Source organism: Anolis carolinensis, chromosome 4 (assembly GCF_035594765.1).
Source record: "Anolis carolinensis isolate JA03-04 chromosome 4, rAnoCar3.1.pri, whole genome shotgun sequence".
Taxonomy (NCBI): domain Eukaryota; kingdom Metazoa; phylum Chordata; class Lepidosauria; order Squamata; family Dactyloidae; genus Anolis; species Anolis carolinensis.
Genome location: NC_085844.1, coordinates 89,902,528 through 89,920,243, shown reverse-complemented (window position 1 = coordinate 89,920,243; position 17,716 = coordinate 89,902,528). Strand labels below are relative to the sequence as shown.

Genomic DNA, 17,716 nt, shown 5'->3' with positions numbered 1-17,716 from the left:
GAGCGAGCAAGGCAGGGTGGGTGAGAGAGTGAGAGTGAGGGCGAGCGGGAGTGGCGGCAAGAGCCTGGAAGAGGCAGCCAGCCCCCTCTTCCGAGTCCTCCACATTTCCCGGCGTGGAGCGGCGATAGAAGGAGCCTGGCCGCCTCTTCCAGCCTCCTGTCACCGCTGCCACCTACCCTCACTCTCACCCACCCTCCCTTGCTCACTCATTCACCGGGATGAGTTCAATACTCAGTCATGCTATGTAGTAATTACTGTATTTACAAATTTAGCACCAAAATATCATGATGTATTGAAAACATTGACTACAAAAATGCGTTGGATAATCCAGAACGTTGGATAAGCGAATGTTGGATGAGTGAGATTCTACTGTATTTCTGAATTTTGTAAAAAATATGTTTCTAATAATGTCAACAAACCAAGCAGTTCCTTTTTGCTTCTTTTCATATTTTAAAACAACTGTAGGGCATTACAACATAAATACTTTTTTCTGGGGGGCAACTTCTCATTGAATAAAAAGATTGGGAAATAGCACTTATGGCCCTCTCTATTCACACGTTCTCTGTCCATGGATTCTACAGCTCTTTGAAGACATCCATAAGGCTGATATAGCCCTTGATAAAAATTAGTTTTGACATCCCTAGTTTAGAAAGTTGAGATAAACATTTCCTTTCAGAAGTATGGTTAGGAGATAGGTTGCTATAGCACTGCCTTTAAATAAAGCACAGGGATCGCAGCACATACCAAATCTAAGAGACCCCACATTGTCTTCATCTGGAACAGTTTCTCAGTTTCTTGTCAGGAGAATAGCCATATTGGTAGCAATATTGGACAGCATTTTCTGTGCCACTGAAAGAGTTCTATGTTAGAAGTGTGTGGTTTCCGGGCTGCATGGCAGTGTTCTAGCAGCATTTTCTCCTGATGTTTCGCCTGCATCTGTGGCTGGCATCTTCAGAGTATCTGATGGTGGTTAAACCGCCCTGAGTCCCCTCGGGGAGAAGGGCGGGGTAGAAATATCAGTAATAAATAAATAAGTGGAGTATACATACTTGCGGAATGTCTAGAGTGGGAGGAAAGAACCGTTGTCTGTTAAACTAGTGCGAAGGGTGCAGTTAGCAAGCTTGGAAGTAGCCTGGCCTTTGTTCTCTTTAAATTGTTTGTTTCCAGGAGGCATCCTTTGTCTGGGTAAGCCCTTAATTGCTTACTGTATGGAGTGTCTGGATGATGTTCCTTATTCACTGTCTTGATTCTAGTGCTTTTCAATTCAGGCAGCCAAGTTTTGTTCATTTTGATAGATTCTTCCTTTCTGTTGAAATTGTCCATGTGCTTGTGGATTTCAGTGGTTTCTCTGTGTAGTCTGACAAAGTGGTTGTCCAAGTAGTCCAGAATGCCTGTGTTTTCAAATAATATTCTGTACCCAGCTTGATTTGTCATGGGTTCTGCTCTGGCTGAAGTAGTCTGCAGTGCCTTTCATGTTCTTTGATTCATGTATGGGCCACCACCAAGAAAATTCAACAAATACTATAGTCAGTACTGGATAAGAGGGATCCTCTAACCACTGCAAGAATCTATTGCATACCGTGTAGCTGTGGACAAGTCTACACAGAGACCACCAAACACAGCTACTCACATGCTAATGGATGGATCCCACTCAAACACTCACAAATCAGGCTTGCTAAATGCACCCTTCACACTTGTTTAATAGACATTGGCATCCTGGATGTGTCACAGGTATATATATATTCCATTTGCTTTACCACCATCAGATCCTCTGAAAGTGCCATCCACAGATGGAGGTGAAACGTCAGAACAAAATGCTGCTAGAAAATGGTCATTCAGCCCAGAAACCACACAATGCTCCAGTGATTCCGGCTGTGAAAGCCTTGGACATTACACTTCCGGGTTCCTTTTCCTATTATTCCAAAACAAAGCACAAAAGCCTGATTAGGAGCCAAACATTGAAACCATGAAAAGGGGACATCTGGAAACAAGGCAGTAGCCCAAGGTGAATAAAAAACAAATATAAAAATAGGTTAGCACATGGATTTGGGATTCAAATTAGAACTAGAAAAAGTGTTACAGTAGAGTCTCACTTATCCAACATTCGCTTATCCAACGTTCTGGATTATCTAATGCAGCCTGCCTCCTGCCTGGCTCCACAGCTCTTTAGGCAGCAAGGACTGAACTTTTTACGCATTTAATTTCTGACAATGTGACTACATTCATTTTATGCAATTCTATCGTTATTTGTAGTCATTTGATAGTTGCCAATGTTTTTGCAGTCAATATTTTCAATACATTGTGATGTTTTGGTGCTAAATTCGTAAATACAATAATTATTACATAATGCTTCCGTGTATTGAACTGCTTTTTCTGTCCATTTGTTGTAAAACATGATATTTTGGTGCTTAATTTGTAAAATCCTAATGTAATTTGATAGGCTTTTCCTTAATCTCTCCTTATTATCCAACATTTTTGTTTATCCAACATTCTGCCGGCCCGTTTATGTTGGATAATCGAGACTCTACTGTATATTCAGTTAAAAAATAAATTGTGGCTATTGATGGGAAATACCTGGAAACCGAGCAGGATAAGACAACATTTTGATTCACACAAAAAAAGAATATGGAAATGGAAACCCACATTTTCCTATAATGTGATCAATGGATGAGGCCACTGTGTTTGGCTGCTGGATGCAGATCTTACAAAGGAAGTGAAAACTGAATAAATATCAGACATGATCAATACTACTATTTATTCATAAACTACAGTGTTGTACTCCCAACACTTCTAATTTGTTTTACTTGGACAATTCGCTGTAACAATGTGATTTCTATATCTCATATGATGAAAATATTTTCATCATTAAGCATATTAAGATACTTTATGCTCTTTCTGTAATACCTCAATCCAGGAAATTCTTAGCAATCTATATAAATCCAGATTTCAAACAGTTCATTTTTTTTGTTGGAAGTTCAAAATTGTGTGCCATAGTTAAAATATGTATGGCACATATTGTGATGGCTAATTTTAGTAGTTATTGCTCATTTTTTCATTGATTAAAAAGCTGCCATTGGCCATTTGTGACCCAATTATCTCTCTATTCGTTTAAGCAGATTCCAGGCTATTTAAATTTGTCAACCAGCCTATATTTTTACTTTAGGCCTCTTAAGTGCATTTCTGTGGCTGCTTATTTTTTTTATTAATTATTATGACTATGTTTTTTCAAACATTATCATAACTTATCTATTAAATCCAATTAGGTAAAGGCATCAGGATTCTACCCACCTATTGCATGGATGAGAATTAACTTATGCTTTGGTTGACTGTTAGTGCAACTTAGAATGGCATTCCAGAATTTTAGGCGTTTTATTGGAGCTCAGAATACATGTTAATACTATGGAAGAAAGCAAAAGACTCATTCTTGTCAATGATTAACTGAAGTTCCTTCTGAAGCTGAGTAAACCAGCAGAGTTGGTGTAATACAAGCTGCTTGCAGAATGGGATATAAAAGCTGGATTTTTCTATTTTTATTGGTCGCCTCGGGAGAAATCCTTACAGAAGGTAAAAGTATTTTGAGATTTCTAATGTACCCAAAAAACCTGGAAATTTGCTAAACATGTTTTGATTTCAATTGAAGTGATTGTTGACTCACAGATAGTATATCTCAACTCTTATTCAATATTTACTGGATAATTCACATGTTCCTTATATCTCCCAATCAGTTCCATAACCTAACTTTGAGTATGTTGCAGAAAGAGACCTGAAATGTATATACCATATATCTGACAAAGTGGAACATAATCTATGAAGTTCAAGCTATTATAGTTCTCTTAAAGGTGTCTTGTTCTAGTTTTGATATTGGGATATTTCCAATAATTTTTTCTGGATTTTTAATTATTTGTATGTTTAATAGGAAAAATTTGTAACCCTTTTGTTAGCGAGTGTGTTCCAACTTTCCCCTCTATAGAATATTTTTGGACAGCATTTAAGCAACGAATGATTCCCTGGCTCTTGTAGTTCAGTCCAATGCATGAACTAGCTGACTATATCAAACTATAATATTATCTAACTATAATGTAACCATTTCTAGAAAACACTTTTGACCAGCTACAGGTCTTAATTTACAACTAACATACTGCAGATAATTAATATGTGCTATTTAACCTTGTAGCATTAATAAATGAGAATAGGAATGTTACCTCTTAAGAACAAATAAAGGTTGTAGCTTTGAAGGAAGATTGCTACCTTAGAAACATACGTTTTAAAAACATTTCTCCTTGGCCCAACTTCACAAGATACTAGATTCTTCTATCCCTCCTTTTAGTATAAATTTGACATCCTTTAGGATTTATCAAAGTAAGTAGAGTCTCACTTATCCAACATAAACGGGCCGGCAGAACGTTGGATAAGCAAATATGTTGGATAATAAGGAGGGATTAAGGAAAAGCCTATTAAACATCAAATTAGGTTATGATTTTACAAATGAAGCACCAAAACATTATGTTATACAACAAATTTGACAGAAAAAGTAGTTCAATATGCAGTAATGCTATGTAGTAATTACTGTATTTATCAATTTAGCACTAAAATATCACAATGTATTGACAACATTAACTACAAAAATGCGTTGGATAATCCAGAAGGTTGGATAAGCGAGTTGGATAAGTGAGACTCCACTGTATGTGTGTCCTCAGTGCTTGTTTTCAAAGCAGATACCAAAGTAGGTGAAGGGTCTGTTTACAATGGAAAGGTATGTTTACCATGCATAAGATAATCTACAAAGAAAGTTAAAGGATTGCCTCTTCTATAGAGTTTTCTTAGGATACTGCTTTGCCATTGCTAAAAATTAATTGATATTGCAAATGTGCTGTTATTTTCATCTGGAGCAAGTATAGGAAATTATTTTACAGAGGAAAAAAACATTTTCCGGTTAACTTTTCAACACTGTTAAGGATTGCATTTTAGCAACACATCAGAGTAGTATTCAAACTACACAAACTTTCCCAAGAAAACACAGAAATTTTAGCAAATCTTTTAAAATGGTAGTTTCTATTTAGCACTGTACTCCACTGGTCATGTTTTCTTTTTGTTTCCTTTTCCAATATAGTCAGGTTGTGGAATCCTCTCTTACTAATATTTATTTATTTATTTATTTTTATTTTTATTCCATTTTCTCTCTCCATACGGGACTCAAAGCAGCTCACAATTAAAAGACATTTCAATACAACTTAAAATATACAAATATTAAAACAGTATGAAATATTAATATTAAAAACAATCCATATAAGCATATAAAATTATAGCAGCCCCTGACATGATCTTAAAAACATCATTTAAATGCCTGTTTGAATAAAAAGGTTTTAGACTGCCGCTGGAAGGACAGCAGGGAGGGGACCCTTTTGGCTTCCCTGGGAAGGGAGCTCCTGAGTCGAGGGGCAGCCACCAAGAAGGAAGGCCCGCTCTTTTGTTCCCACCAACGGGGCTTGGGCTTGCGATGGAGGTGGGACCGAGAGAAGGGTCTCTCCTGAAGATCTCAGGGCCCGGGCAGGTTTGTACAAGGGGTGGTCAATCAGTAGCCTGGATCTGGACCATCTAGGGCAGGGGTCCCCAAACTTTTAAAACTGGGGGCCAGTTCACAATCCCTCAGACCATTGGAGGGCCGGACTATAGTTGGCCAGGTGGCCAGCAAGCAATAATAATAATAATAATAATAATAATAATTAGCCCAACCTCCTTCTGGCCTTTGTGCACCAAAAGCACAAGTAAAGTACCCCTGGCAAATGGCTACCCAGCCTCAATGTTAATAATAATAATAATAATAATAATAATAATAATAATAATAATAAGCCCAACCCTCTTCTGCCTTTGTGGACCAAAAGCACAAGCAAAGCACTCCTGACAGATGGCCTCCCAGCCTCAATGTTAATAATAATAATAATAATAATAAGGGTTGGAAGAGACCCCTTGGGTCATTTAGCCTAACCCCCTTCTGCCTTTGTGGACCAAAAGCACAAGCAAAGCACCCCTGACAGATGGCCTCCCAGTCTCAATGTTGTTAATAATAATAATAATAATAATAATAATAATAATAATAATAATAATAAAGAGAGTTGGAAGAGACCCCTTGGGCCATTTAGCCCAACCCCCTTCTGCCTTTGTGGACCAAAAGCACAAGCAAAGCACCCCTGACAGATGGCCTCCCAGCCTCAATGTTGTTAATAATAATAATAATAATAATAATAATAATAATAATAATAATAATAATAATAATAAAAAAGAGGGTTGGAAGAGACCCCTTGGGCCATTTAGCTCAACCCCTTTCTGCCTTTGTGCCATGGGGGCCGGATAAATGGCTTCAATGGGCCGCATGGGCCGTAGTTTGGGGACCCCTGATCTAGGGCTTTAAAGGTCACAATCAGTACTTTGAATTGTGCCCAAAAGCCAGCCCCAGTGAGCAACCTGGCTGCAGCTATTTGGACCAGCTGAAGTTTTCAAGCACTCTTCAGATGTAGCCTCCTATAGAGCACATTACAGTAATCCAGATGGGGTGTAACTAAGGCATGTAAACTATAGTCATATCTGGCTTCTCAAAGAACAGGCACAATTGGCACACATGTTTTAATTGTGCAAAGGCCCTCCTGGCCACCACCGATACCTGGTCCTTGAGGTTTAGTGACGAGTCAAAGGAGGACCCCCAAACTGCAAACCTGTGTTTTCAGGGGAATGTAACCCCATCCAGCACAGACTGAATCCCTATTCCTTGATCTGCTTTCCGACTCACCAGGAGTACCTCTGTCTTGTGTGGGTTAAATTTCAATTTGTTTGCCCTCATCCAGTCCATTACTGATGACAGACACTGGTTTAGGGTCAGGACAGCTTCCTTGGCTTTAGATAGAAAAGAGTAGTAGAGTTGGTGTCTTCTGCATATAGGTGGCACCAAACTCCAAAACTCTGGATGACTTCTCCCAGTGGTTTCATGTATAGGTTAAAAGGTATGGGAGATAAAATGGAACCCCGAGGAACCCCACATGTCAATGGCTGGGGGTTCGAACAGGAGTCCCCCAGCACCACCTTCTGGGTTCATCCATCCAGGATGGACCAGAACCACTGTAAAACAGTGTCTCCCAGTCCCATCCCAGTAAGACGACCCAACATATTTTGATATCTGCAGTGTATAGAACCAAATTCTCAAGTGTTTTGCAACTCTTGAAACAGTGTATACTGAGGCAGGTCAGTATTTTCCAGCATAGGCCACTGCCATAGAATTGTGTTTGTCTTTCGTTGTTATATTTGCTTTGTTCCATAAAGTGCATGTTTTAGCATCTCACAGACATTAACAGGTTTGGGAACTGATTATAACTATATGGAAATTATGGATATTTTAAGATTTTATTTTTATTTTAAAAAATTTAGATAAAGGTTTAAGTAGAGAAAGTTGAAATCTTAAATTTAATCTTGCACTGCACAAAATCTAATGCTGCAGGGGTACTGCAGAATGATACTAAAACCCCTTATACCCTCAGCAATAGCTGTATTGACTTGAAGGTTCTTGGAATTGTTTGAAAATATAATTTTTCCATGCTCTGCCCATCAGATGTGCATAATAATAATAATAATAACAACAACAACTTTATTTTTATACCCCGCCCCATCTCCCCGAAGGGACGCGGGGCAGCTTACATGGGGCCCAGCCCGATAAGACAATCAATATCAATAGCACGACTATAAAACAATTATACCAGTAAAACATCAATAGCAATAAAACAATTAAAGCATCACGTATGAAATACACAAAATGAGTTCTGCCGTGTGTGCTGACTACAGCTGTATACACATGTTATCTAAAATATCCCTATCTATTTATCTCTCAAAATAGAGAAAAAAATATTAGGTAAAGGTTTCCCCTGACGTTAAGTCCAGTCATATCTGGATTCTGGGGGTTGGTGCTCATCTCCATTTCTAAGCCAAAGAGCCGGCGTTGTCCGTAGACATCTCCAAGGTCATGGGGCCGGCATGACTGCATGGAGCGTCGTTACCTTCCTGCCGGAGCGGTACCTATTGATCTACTCACATTGGCATGTTTTTGAACTGCTAGGTTGGCAGAAGCTGGAGCAACAGCAGGCGCTCACTCCGCTCCCACGATTTGAACCTGGGACCTTTCGGTCTGCAAGTTCAGCAGCTCAGTGCTTTAACACACTTTGCCAGATGCTTCATGCCATGGGTTGTTGTGAGTTTTTCAGGCTGTATGACCATGCTCCAGTTGCATTCTCTCTTTTGCCTGCATTTGTGGCAAGCACTCTCAGAGGTTTATTTATAGGTCTGTTGAAAATGAGGTAAGTGTGGAATGTATATATATCTGTGGAATGTCCAAGGTGGGAGAACAGAAAGGAGGAAACGATGAAAATGAACAAAATCTGGTTACCAGTATGAAAAAAAAATACCAGAATCAAGACAATAAATAAAGAACACTATTCAGAAACGGGGATTCCAGACAGCAAACAATCAAATGCCAGTTAACATCTCCCAGACAAAGGATGCCTTCAGGCAACAACAGCCAACAAATACTCTCACTGATTGACTTTACAACTGCAAGACTACTCGATGCTAATCAAGCTTGCTAATTGCATCATTTACCCTTGCTTCAAACAGACAAGGGTTCTTTCTCCCACCCTGGACATTCCACAGATATATATATCCACCCCACTTGCCTCACTTCCAACAGTGCTCTCAACAAACCTCTGAGGATGTTTGACACAGATGCAAGCAAAATGCCAGGAGAGAATGCTACTAGAATACGACCATACAACCCAGTGATTCTGGCATGAAAGCCTTCGACAACACAATAAATGCCATTCCTAAAGATAGTTTTCCACTATTGATAACTACTTGCCAAGTTTCAAGTTTCTGGCACATTGGCCTTGTTTACTGATAAGTTAGTGAACTAGTATTCAATTTACATTGTTTCTGAAATAATGTTTGTGTTCTAGAGCAATATTTTCCATTGACTATAACTTCTTTTTTTCTAGAGGAGCTTTGTGACTTGCCCAACACAGAAAATGGAAGAATTGCCCCATATTACTATAGCTTTAGAAATTATTACTTTCCAATGAAGAAAGGTGAAAAGCTTTCTTATTCATGTTTGGCTGGTTATTCAACCGAGAGTGGTAGTCAAGTTGGAAGTACAAACTGCACATCAAGAGGCTGGACACCAGTCCCCAAATGCTATAGTAAGTCCATGTCATTGTCTAAGAGGATCTTTCAGGATTCAAGAATATTACAGGGAAACCCATAGATACTATATGCCTTCCTTTATTTCATGGAGTTATATAGTAGGATACGTTTATTTTATACTACATACAGACAAATCAGTCTAGAATAGTGATTTGAGCATCAAAGTATGATTCTGGTGACAATGGTTCACGTCTTTGCTTGGCCATTAAATCCAGCTGGTGCAATTTGGTAAGCCAGACTCTCAGACTCAGGAGAAGGCAATGGCAAACATTTTCTGAACAATGTTTGCTACCGGTAAGAAAACCATGTGATAAAGTCACCTTAGGGTTGTTATAGATTGGAAAGGGCTTGGAGACATACAGTATTGAACAGATGAAGGCCATGCAAGAGACCAAGTTTTGAGCAAGCTATTTTCATACTATTTTATTTTCCTTAATTTGCCAAGTTAAAGTATACAGCAGTTTAGACAGTATAAAAATGTGTATTTCAGAAAATCAAAGCCAAGTTTCCCAGTCATGTAAGTATACTTTTGGTAAAAAAGGGTATGTATTGCATATAATATTTGTGGGCACCAGCAAGTGGTGTACACAGTAACTACAGAATTTGGTGCATGTTTTGATAAGTACAGGGAGATCTAGCTATTGTAGCTGGCTTCTCATTTCATCTGCAGATACTAATGTGAACTGTTCGTCCACATTAAAATCTGCAGATGAAATGAGAAGCCAGCTACAATAGTTATATAGAGAATCTGAAGATTAAAATGATCCCACTTGAGTAGGAAGAAAAGGAAGACTAAGAAGAGACAAGTGTTTATACAGAACTCAGAAAGCTACTTTCAAAAAGTAGTTCATTCCCATACCTCATTGGCCCCATCAAAGGAGCCATGGTGGTGCAATAAGTTAAATCCTTGTGAACTGCTGACCTAAAGGTTGCTGGTTCGAATTCGCGAAACAAGGTGAGCTTCTGTCTGTCAGCTCTAGCTTGCGGGGACATGAGAGGAAGCTTCCCAGTAACATATCTGGGCATCACCTAGGCAACGTCTCTGTAGACAGCTGATTTTCTCACACCAGAAGCGACTTGCAGTATGCTCTCAAGTCACTTCTGACATGATAAAAAATGGCCCCATCTACACTGCCATGTAAAATCCAGATTATCGGTTTTGAACTGGATTTTATGGCAGTGTAAACTCATATAATCCAGTTCAAAGGAGATGATTTGGATTTTATATGGTTGTGTAGATGATGCCATTTTTATGCTTGAGGGTTAGCCTGGCTCATTACTCATGCAGCATTTAAAAAATAACTCATTTTGTTACTTTTGATATTGCTCCTTGCTTTTGTATTACTTTTCTTTGCTTTTTGATTAGAAAAAGTCCCTTTAGAAACCATTAAAGAATGACATGAAATTCCTGCCCCAAAATAAAAGTCAAAATGTCTCAAACATTTCCCTTCAACAGTAACACTACCTTAACAAAGTATGCCTTAGCAACTGTTCTTTAATGTATGTGACTCTTGAAATGTGATCTTTTTACTTTTAAAGTGTATTAAGAGTCCTGAAGAAGTAACAAAGTTACTTTAAACTTGTAACTTTCAAATACAATATAACTCTCATCATACTATGTAACAAAAAAGGAACATTTTCTGTTCTCAGTTTGAAAGTGTTATTTCCTGTTTTGTTATGCAGTACTTACTTTGAAAGTACAGTAGAGTCTCACTTATCCAACATAAACAGGCCAACAGAACATTGGATAAGTGAAAATGTTGGATAATAAGGAGGTAATAAGGAAAACCTATTAAATGTCAAATTACATTATGATTTTACAAATTAAGCACCAAAACATCATGTTTTACAACAAATTTGACAGAAAAAGCAGTTCAATACATGGCAATGTTATGTAGTAATTACTGTATTTATGAATTTAGCAACAGAAATTGCAATGTATTGAAAACATTGACTACAAAAACATTGGCTACTAACAAATTGACTACAAATAAAGATAGAATTGCATAAAATGAACTTAAAGTAACAACATTGTCGGAAATTAAATCCGTTAAAAGTTTAGTCCTTGCTGCCTAGAGAAACAGCTATGGATCTGGGCAGGAGGCAGACTGCGTTGGATAATCCAGAATATTGGATAAGTAAATGTTGCATAAGTGAGACTCTACTGTAGTTGTTATACTCCAGAAATTGCATTTTCTATGCCACAAACTATGTTGAATTGGTTGAGATTCTTTGGGATATTCATTGAAAAACTATAGCAAAATGTGCTGCAATATGAGCTGGAAAAACAAAGTTTTTATCAGTTTAAAAAACTTTTCTTATGTTTTTATGCTTTCCCTGCAAACTGGAACTTATGACAGAATTAATGTTCATTTATTGCAGTATCTTCATGCTCATGGGTAAAATGCTTCTTTGAGAGAAATGATTGGACAAATGACTTCTATCAATATGTGCCGCTGTCGTGTTAGCAAGTTGACAAATGGATAACAATATTTTCCCTTTGTTTTTATTCAACATGTGCAATCAATTAGAAAAATGTGTGAAACCTCCCTTGACTAATGGTGTTTTTTCTGACACAAAACTGTCCTATGCAATATGGGAGAGCCTGCAGTACACTTGTGATTCAGGTTATTGGACTCCCGATGGCAGCAAAGATAAAACTGTGCAGTGTCTACAAGATGGATGGTCAACCCAGCCACAATGCATCAAAGAAACTGGTATGGCTTTAGGCATCCACCCTCCATTAAAATTGTGAATAAGATTTGTGATTTTGTTTTTACAGGTACTGAGGAACTTCAAATATACTTGCTGGTTGTTTGAAAGAGATAATTTGAATAGATTTTAGAGTGTGGACAAGCAAACTGTTTTACTTTGGCTATTTGTAGTCAGTCTGAAAGCATGTAATTAGGAAGGGGAAAAGTCTAGTTTTGAAAACTGAATTCTCAAGAAAATCTTTTGAACTCCCGATTTGTCCCGGAAATACTAATATTGTCCTGTGGCTTTTAAAATATTAAAATTATATATGTCCATTAGGACTCTGCAAAATTTTTGTTAGTCCTCACAAGTCAGATCAAATTCATTAAATTCATACTTATGATGCGATATCTGACACATAGGCATGGCCTGTGCCAAAAACATTAGGAGAGGGAAACAGCAAGGAGAAAGCAGATTTCGCTGGTAAAGAGACTAAGAAAGCACAGAATTCTGGGAAATGTAGTTTGGCAAGGCAAGGAGCCCTATGCTAGAGAATTCAAAAGGCCTTGCCCTAAACTACATTTCCCAGAATTCTGCTCGGCATCAAAAAGCCCCAATCAGGATAGGGGAGAGATTTGTCTCTCCGTAGCAGCAGCCAGCCAGAGTTCCAATAAATTGTTGAATCTGCAAAGAGGAGGACTGACTGATACTTCTAGTAAGTAAACCTCTGTGCTATGCTAGGAAGAAATTCTTAAATGAAAGTTCTGTTGGTTAATACGACAGACTGCTGTGGTTTTTTTTCTTAAATTAAAAAATGTTTTTGTCAAAACTTTAACAATTCCCCAAAATCAGTAGATGTGCGAATATTTGTAAAAGTTGTGGGAAATGATCCCCTGTTATCTTTTGTCATTGTATAGAAAAATCAAGGAGATAGCTCTTGTAGTTTTTTTTAATGTTGTTTATAAAAACATTTAAAATTTCCCAAAAGTCTGTGGATAAGTTAAGCATTCAGAAATCTGGTTGGCTAAGAGTGGTAAATGTGTTCTACCATTGTAACAAGTTTTGCCCCAATAGCTGTAAAATGAGAAAGAAAGGAGCCTCTGAAGTTTCCCACTTGCGTAATTATTATAACGAAAAATTAACAAAATTTCGTTACTCTCGCTATAGCAATGAAATTTTCACTAATGATACTTTAGAAACGAAACACAGATGCCCCCTAATTAGTAAAGAGTTTTGAAACATTTTTTCATTGATTGCACAGCCCTACTGTCCATGTTTACAAAAATGATGTATGGTACAGAATTCACTGAGTAGCCACTAGCCAACATCATTGCCAAACATTTATCAAGATTTATAAAATAGTTTCCTTACCATTTCCCATTATAAATAATACAATACAAACTATAAAAAGAAACAAAGAGAACATGAACAGACACATAAATGTAGACACAAACAACAGAACATATAGATACAAAAAGGAATAGAAAGAAGCAGAAAACAGCAGCAATGGATTAATTAAAAATCAATTTAATTCATCCATTTAAATGCTTCCCCTATACATTTTTCATCACCCTCCTTCAGATGGAATAAAAGTATTGATGATCAGTGCCACAGTTCAATAATACATAAAGAAAAAAAATCTAGACATTATCCAACTGAATATTTAAAACTTTGTAAAGGTAAAGGTAAAGGCTTTCCCCTGACATTAAGTCATGTCCAACTCTGGGGATTGGTGCTCATCTCCATTTCTAAACTGAAGAGAAACCTTGTCCGTAGACACCTCCAAGGTCATGTGGCCAGTATGACTGCATGGAGTGCCGTTGCCTTCCCGCTGGCGCGGTACCTATTGATCTACTCACATTTGCATGTTTTCGAACTGCAGAAGCTGGGGCTAACAGCGGGAGCTCACCCCGCTCCCCGGATTCAAACTGCCAACCTTTCAATCAGCAAGTTCAGCAGCTCAGCGGTTTAACCCACTGTGCCACTGGGGGCTCATGTACCATGAGATTATTCATAACTAGTAAAAATACTGAAGTACAGCTCTATTATTAATAAAATAGTGCTTTAAGTACAGGCGCCCCGGTGGCAAAGTGTCTTAAAGCACTGAGCTGCTGAACTTGCAGACTGAAAGGTTCCAGGTTCAAATCCCGGGAGCGGAATGAGCGCCCGCTATTAGCTCCAGCTTCTGCCAACCTAGCAGTTTGAAAACATGTCAATGTGAGTAGATCAATAGGTACTGCTCTGGTGGGAAAGTAACGGCGCTTCATGCAGTCATGCCAGCGACATGACCTTGGCGGTGTCAACGGACAATGCTGGCTCTTTGGCTCAGAAATTGAGATGAGCACCAACCCCCAGAGTCAGACATGGCTGGACTTAATGTCAGGGGAAACCTTTACCTTTTACTAGGGCTTTAAGTTAAGTACCTGTTTATCCCTAAAACTATTTCAATTACTTCCATCAGGTTACTGTTATCCTTTTCTCATTTACCAGTCATTTAGCATCACATCAGTGAAATGTTCTTCTCTTTCCTTATATCCCCATCTTCTCTTAATATAACCACTTGACTTCTTATGTAAATATTATTTTCATTCATCTGTTAACATTAATTTCAAAAACCCATCCTATTTCTTTTATGTAACCTTTCCTTAAAACTGAGACACATCATCTAAGAACAGACCACTTACTATCTTTGAGTCAGATACAATTTCAGCCCCCCCCCCCCCAAATTAGGTTCAAATTGTATACTTATGTCTAATTTTGCATCTGTCCTAATGCCATTTGAAAAAGATTCACTTAAAAGTGATAGCTGTGATCCTATTGGTTGAGCTAACTAGAGTTTACCCATCATATCAGATGTTGAAGGGCAATTAAACACAATCGAATGCAATTGATTCAACAACTGTATTTCAGTGGGGATTAACCACTCTTTTTAGATCAATGTTATTTTTATTTTCTTTGATGTAAATATCTCGATATATCTGCATTAGAAAAGAGACTAACAGCACAATCTTATATATACCTTCACAGAAGTATCTTCCAATGCAATATGGAGATATGGTATTGTTAAACCTACATATAAACCTGCCTCTGCTTCTGGTTCTCGCAGAAGCAGAGGCAGCAGGAGGACATTTTTGCTCCCTGGCTTCAGGTAGGATTTGGCTAAGATTTGGCTAAGATTTTAAACTGAGTGTGGGCTTGGCTTCTGTGGTCAAAGTCTAACTGTTGTGTGACTGTTGTGTTGAAAGAGAGCCAGGTACTTAAGTTGATTGACAGCAGGCATTGTCCCCTGTTAATTGAGTTTCTGGGAAAGCTTTATTTGCCAGTGAAAAAGGCACCTTTACTAACTATCCTTTGCAGTACATACAGGAAACAAAGCAACATAAACAAATACACAAAGAGGTGGTTTGTTGCAGTTTGCACATAAAGTGCGTGCATATTACTTAACTGTACAAAGATCCCACTTGGCCACCACGCTCACCAAGAGATGCAACAAAAGCAAAAGCAAAAAACAAAAGCAAAACATTCCCATCACATGCACCAGCTGTGGCATGTTCCGCTTTTTCACACAAAAACTAGACAACTACATCTGCTCCAAATGCAAACAGATGACTCTGATGGAGCAGAGGATCCAACAGCTCGAGCACCGTATTAAGACCCTTAAGGACATTCAGGCACTCGAGCTCTTCTTGGACACTGCACAACACGCTGCTGTAGATCAGCAGCCTGCATCACACCAACACCACCAAGACCATGATCAGGAACCTTATGGGGAGATCAACTCAAAGGTAGACAACCCTCAGGCTTGGAAGGAGGTCACCCATAGAAGGAGACGTAGGACCAGGCAGCCTCCGCAGAACTCCTCTGCTCAGCTGCATTTACACAACAGATTTGAAATTCTTACATCATTAACATACAATCAGGAAACACATCTTGTGGAGGACCACAGTTTCTTAGATACCACTCAGTGGACCACCCTGGATCAATGCGCAGGGGATAGCCCTGACGGGGACAGTGCATCACCACAGTCACACTTATGTAATCATGCAAATGCTCCATCCCCAATCATAGACCAGGAGCAACAGGAACATCCTTGGGAGAGTAATGGGCTCTCGGATGTATCTCAATGGATTGTCATTGATGAATGCACTGGGGATGTTGAGGGGGAGGACAACACTTTACACCTACATGATTCACTTCAACAGGACCACTCTTCAGGGGACATACACACTGTCTTGCACAAAAGGGACCCTGTCAATCCTCAAAGGAAACAGGTCTTGGTAGTAGGTGACTCCCTCCTTAGAGGAACGGAAGCCATCATTTCCAGACCGGATGGGATGGCTCGAGAAACATGCTGCCTCCCGGGGGCAAAAATACACCATATCACTCAGAGACTCAGCAGGCTCCTAAAGCCCCATCACCCTCCCCACCTTATGCTGATTCATGTAGGTACCAATGACACCGCTAGGCATACTTTTCAAAAGATCACAAATGATTTTCGAGCTCTGGGAACAAAGCTAAAACTGTATAATGTACATGTGATCTTTTCATCCCTCCTCCCTGTTGTAGGACACGGCTCTACAAGGGCCGGAAAAATAGTACAGGTCAATAACTGGCTCAGAAAATGGTGTCAAGAGGAGCATTTTGGCTTCCTTGACCATGGTCTACTCTTCCAAGAGGATGGACTACGAGCAAGCGATGGGGTGCATCTCACACAAGTAGGAAAACATCTTTTTGCACACAGACTCACAAACCTCATCAGGCGCACTTTAAACTAGATCCACTGGGGGAGGGGAGCAACAGCCTGGCGAACACTATATTACCCACGACCACAGGGAACCATCGAAAGGCTAAACGGAGGGCTGCACAAACACAGCAAGGACCAAGTACAGAGAGCACAATAATCCCAAATAAACAGTTCAAGGGGAGGTCACAGGGGCTTACATGTCTTTACACTAATGCTCAGAGCATGGGAAATAAGCAAGACGAACTCCAACTCCTAGCACAGCACCACACATACGATGTCATAGGCATCACTGAAACCTGGTGGGATGACTCCCATCACTGGAATTTAACCATTGAGGGCTATAACCTCTTTCACAGAAATAGAACAAAGGGGAGAGGAGGGGGAGTAGCTTTATATGTCAAAAACAGTTACGTTGCAGAAGAAATGCAAGACTGTAATCCGGGAAACCAGCTTGAAAGCATCTGGATAAGAATCAAGGGAACCGGGACTCAAAAAGATCTTGTCGTGGGTGTCTACTACAGACCTCCGAGTCAGGATGAAGGACTTGATGAAGCCTTCTGTCAACAGCTGACCAAACAGGCACAAAGAAGAGATATAGTAGTCATGGGCGATTTCAATTATCCCGATATCTGCTGGAAAACAAACTCAGCCAAGAGTACAAAGTCCAACAAATTCCTCACTTGCCTTGCAGATAATTTTATGGTCCAGAAGGTAGAAGAGGCAACAAGGGGATCAGCAACTCTTGATCTAATCTTAACAAATGTGGAAGACCTGATCAATACAGTTGAAGTGGTTGGATCCTTAGGGGCAAGTGACCATGTGCTCCTGCAGTTTGCAATAAAAAGGAATGCTGAAACTAAGACAAGTCAAACACGCATTCTGGACTTTAAGAGAGCTGACTTCCAAAAAATGAAGGAATTACTGAGCGGCATTCCATGGACACCGATATTAAAAAACAAGGGAGTTAAGGATGGATGGGAGTTTTTCAAAAGTGAAATACTCAAGGCGCAAATGCAAACAGTGCCAACAAAGAAGAAAAATAAG

At 39.1% G+C, this 17,716-nt stretch overlaps 1 protein-coding gene across 1 annotated transcript in view; it reads left to right on the top strand.

The window, feature by feature from the left end:
• The first annotated feature begins 2,414 nt into the window (after nucleotides 1–2,414).
• Nucleotides 2,415–17,716, top strand: part of LOC100565455 (coagulation factor XIII B chain) — a 32,421-nt gene continuing 17,119 nt past the window's right edge. Inside the window, exons 1-3 of the mRNA XM_008119986.3 lie at nucleotides 2,415–3,564; nucleotides 9,030–9,230; nucleotides 11,766–11,951. Of these exons, the coding sequence (XP_008118193.2) occupies nucleotides 3,501–3,564; nucleotides 9,030–9,230; nucleotides 11,766–11,951 (451 nt within the window). The 5' untranslated portion in view covers nucleotides 2,415–3,500. The remainder of the gene's footprint in view (nucleotides 3,565–9,029; nucleotides 9,231–11,765; nucleotides 11,952–17,716) is intronic.